Genomic DNA, 4,603 nt, shown 5'->3' on the forward strand with positions numbered 1-4,603 from the left:
CAAATAGAAATGGCCAGCAAAAGAGTATTATGAGCGCACAAAAAAAAACCCCAGAGAGCCTGCTATGGGGGCTATGTGCGCCACCTTGCGGTATTATTTCGCAACACAGCTGGTAGGTCACGTGATCTCCGCCATATTCCCAGGGAAAAGAGAAGCTCGGTGCTGCATTGTGTCGTCAGTTTGATAACTAAATCTCCAAGCAAACGGATTTGTACAGACTTTTTGCCATGTTTGGCGGTCGGAAGACAACTCCTACCTTCTCTAGACACCAGAGAAGGCGCCGTGCGGGGACTCTCGGCTTCCCTGAGGGGGCCTGTGCCCGTCTAAAGTACCTACCGGAGGGACATCAAAATGTCGTACGGCAAGTCGAACTGGCGAAGTGTACAGGTCGGGGGTTGACTCGGGCCATACAGGTAAACTAGAAATACCACTCAAACTCTTATGTCTTACCTCCCCGGCTTGCTTCACTCCTGTGTGGGTCGCTGTTTTTCACAGACTATTCGGTAACGATATGAATTATATATTTTATTTGGCGCGGCCTATATTTTTTGACATGATGAATATCCTGTAAAATGAAAGAAGGCTTATGTTACACAACTTACAGGAAACACAGGAATACCTTTAAATCAAAGAATTGGTGCAATGAAAGAAGGTTGGGGTTTGATCCTATCTACGGCTTATTTTATAAAATCCAAATTCTTATTGGTTCTAGTCAATTTATTTCATGAATGTAGACATTAAGTCATTTTTTTCAATATTTAAAAAGGATAATCATCCAAAATCTGTTACATTATTCACCATGTACTAGTTTCTATTTCTATATATAACGTTAACGTTACAGTGTTAAATTGTACCAGACACGAACCTATTGCATAGGATCTATAACTCCACACCACCAACATCACCAGTAGGGATTATTTTATGGAAACTGTGACAAATATTCTCCCCATGTTGACAATGCAAAAAATTTTACATCTGTTTTTCTGAATGCTAACATGTAAAGTATGTAAAATGTCTCCATCTAAAGGGACTACTTTACTTTGCTTTACTTTGAAGTGAACTCTTCTGTCAGTTCCCCTGTGTAGTGCTAAGTGACACTGACAGGCAGTCCCTCTGTACATGGTACATGTGTTGTGGATTATAGGTACAGTAATGGTACACCAGGGTTCTAGTATTTTGTACCTGGACCTAATTGATTGTACCGGTATTGGTACAGAGCTCTAGCAATTAGCTAAATATTACTATTATTAGGCCACCAGTACCTGACTGCCATACTCAGGACAGAAAAGCTATGCCAAATCTTTCAAAAGCTATGCCAAAACAAGAAGTAGCTATAGGAAAGTTAGTAACTTATGTATGATTTGGTTTAATATGAAGCTGATGAATTTAGTTATGTTGATTGTTGTCAGTAATAAACAAGCTTTCAAGCAGCCCATACCCTTTAACACCTGCCTCTTATTATGATTTGTCTTAATATGATGCTCACAAAATTGGTTATGTTGATTGTTTATCATATCATTTGTTTGTCATTGCAGCTGTCTGCTGCCTTTGTTGAGGCAGTGAACAACCAGCAGAAGCTGAAGGACCTTCCCCAGATCGTGCGGAAACTGTCCCAGTTTACCATCGGGCCATGGATGGACTATCACACCATATTGAGACTTCTCAAGGTCTGGAACCACTTCCAAAGTATTTTGGTGTCATTTTAATTTTTAGGTCAATGACATTGCAAGTTTTCAACTCAAGCTTGTTTTAGGAAAGACTTATTAGGCCTAGATTTGCACCTGGCTGAACTATGAATTGTTAGAAGGACAATGTTTCACTTTCCAGAAAAATAAACCCTTTGCTTTTATTCAGGAGCTCCGTGAGCTTCTGACAGCACATGGTTTTGAGGACAACCCTGGAGTGCGGTGGAGCAACACCACACGTGCCTTCAACACAGAGGTCTTCGATGTGTTTGATGGAAGTCAGGTATGTTTGGATGTCAGTGTTCATTTGCATATTGTCAGGCGCTACTGTCCTTCCAATGGGATATTAAGCTGGATATCAATGTTTAAGGACAACCACACCTAGTACTACAGCATGTCAAAGAACCCACCACACTCATTATTTAGAGGAGGGTTGTGAGTGGATTAAGTCTATTATTTTGGTCCTGTATAGCTGATTATGCAAAACAAACAAAAACAAAACAGACACACAATAGGGTACCAAAATCATACATTAACTTCCCTCCCCAAATGCATATGCATCTCTTTTTCTGTTCAAGTATTTGTGTTGCCGGCTAATAAAGTCCTTCTTTTACAGGTAGTGATAGAACTTCTGATGAAGCCCATGCTGTATCCTTCTGAAGACAAGTCAGCTAGAGGTTTGTAACGTTCTACCTGTGCTTCTCAGTGACATGTCTGCATTTCATAGCATGAATAAAGAAAGTCATATCTGGGTTGTCAATATGCATGTTACTAAATGGTCTGTATTTTAAGATATCTCACAGCTTCTGCTTGTTTTTCATGGGCTTCTGTGGAATAATTTTAATGTGTGTCGTGTGTGGCATGTACTACTGTCAAAAATTGGTAAACCAGATTCAGATGATCTGTTGGATTGGAATACAAGGTCCCAGCCCTCCCACAGGCCTGATCCCCATGGACCTCCTACACCATGTTACATTCTGTGTTCACAATCTGTAGTTAATTTACATGACAAGTAGCACATCTGATATTTTGTGGACTCATGTTCACACAAAGGCCCAGATGTACTGATTGAAGAAAATTTTGTTTTTCTTGTCTTACATAGAACAGGAAAAAGTCCAGCGAATGCAAAACCTGTGTCTGGAGATCTTACATCATGTGTTTGCCAATGTGAGTATCTATTGACCTCTATATGAAATATTTCATGGGTTTATCTTATTTGTATCAGACTTGTAACTGATACTTCAAAATCATGTTAACATCATATTCTTTTGATTTGTTTTATGATCTAAACTGAATTCATAGGTAGGATATAAAAAAAAAAACAATGCTCTCCCACAAGATCTCTCCAGTGTCACTGACGAAAGATAACAGATTTTATCTGAAACATCTGACCATTTCCAAAATGATATCCAGTTGCCTGAGTAACTGCTATTTGGTGTATCTTATTACCTGTATGTTTACATATCTTATTACCTTCATCGATGTCAATAATCGCCGACTCTTCGGCAGATGGACATTATCAGAAGAACAGAACAGAAGAACGATGTGCCTAAATTGAATTGCATACTGAAATGCTTGTTTTTGGTGATACCTCAGGAGTGGAGCTAATAGTACTTTCTTTCTTTTGTCCATGCCAGGTGGTATTATAGCCCAGGAGCGGGGAGAGCCGCTGGACCTGGTGCATTATTTATTCAGCCTGATGGCCCAGCAGCGGACCTTCCTGAACGCCGCCACAGTGTTAGAGGACATGCTGCAAGTCAAGAAGGACATGATCCGGCTGGAAAATATACGTACGTTCCGATCACCGGCTTGTAGGATCACAGGCGTGTTGATTTGTATAGCTTGTCTGATCATAGAATTGGTGGTGTGTGGAAGCTGTAAAATCACAGGCTTGGTGATGTGTTCAACCTTTTAGACCACATGCTTAGTAATGCGTGTACCGTTACTCTACAAGCACAGGTTCGACTTTGGCTGTTTTTTGATGTGTTGTGAAATGGACATAAAAAACAAGACAAAATAAAAAAACCTGACAAAAGTGCCTAAGGTCACATAAAAAACAGCCAAGCCAAACTTCTGCTTGGAGAGTATGCAACTTCATTGTCAGATTACAGGCAGTTTACAGTTTATACAATGCAAACAGACCTAGACAAAATTTGGTATTGTAGTGTTTGTGTGCTACTTCCCACAGCCAACTTCCCTGAGCTTGTAAACAAGTTCAACCAACAACAGCTGGCCAACTTCTGCCGCGTGGTTTCCGTGGCGATGTCGGAATTGAGCGAAAGCGAGGATCAGCTGACGCTACTGTATCAGGACGAAGCAGCCAAGAGACTGTCAACTATACCCATACCAGACTGTAACCAAGGTCAGATTTGTTTCCACTGTACAGTTGTAAAGCATATATAGATAGTACAGTACAGTACAGGAAACTGGATCTAATTTTGGGAAATGGTCAGTGTGACCACTACATAAGATGCATGCTAGGATTCAGCCCCTATATAGCCAATATGTTTTGAAGGTTGCTGCAAGTAGTAAGTCAGGATGACTCAGGCATCTGTTATCTTTTGTCAGTGACACTGATAAAAAAGGTAATGGATAAAAGGTGAAATGCCTGACCGTTGCCAAAATCATATCCAGTTGCTTTAGTACAAGTAATTGCTATTTGGTAAATCTTACTACCTGGATGTCTAACCTTCATAGACGTAAGTACAGTACAGGCTGTTGTACTTTGTGGCATTTGTGGTATTGAATGGCTGCATAGCTTGGCTAGTCAAGAAGTCACTTGGTTGATTCCTGGCATTGATTCCTGGTTTATTCTGTATCATTGTATGGTGTATTTTGTTGATAGTGTGTCAGTCTGTGTTTCTTCTTGCCCATACAGAAATCCTCGTTGCATTGTGGGCACCTCTGTGACACGGTCC

The 4,603-nt window shown here is 40.5% G+C and overlaps 1 protein-coding gene across 1 annotated transcript; it reads left to right on the forward strand.

The window, feature by feature from the left end:
* Positions 1-109: 109 nt before the first annotated feature.
* Positions 110-4,047, forward strand: LOC118417627 (short transient receptor potential channel 4-associated protein-like; the record flags this gene model as incomplete). Its single annotated transcript, XM_035823239.1, is given in 7 exon segments — positions 110-413; positions 1,536-1,667; positions 1,855-1,968; positions 2,302-2,362; positions 2,788-2,855; positions 3,325-3,475; positions 3,874-4,047. Coding segments are annotated over 7 exon segments (886 nt in total), but the record flags the coding sequence as incomplete, so codon positions are not given.
* Between the last annotated feature and the right edge of the window lie 556 nt (positions 4,048-4,603).

Source organism: Branchiostoma floridae, chromosome 6 (assembly GCF_000003815.2).
Source record: "Branchiostoma floridae strain S238N-H82 chromosome 6, Bfl_VNyyK, whole genome shotgun sequence".
Classification (NCBI taxonomy): domain Eukaryota; kingdom Metazoa; phylum Chordata; class Leptocardii; order Amphioxiformes; family Branchiostomatidae; genus Branchiostoma; species Branchiostoma floridae.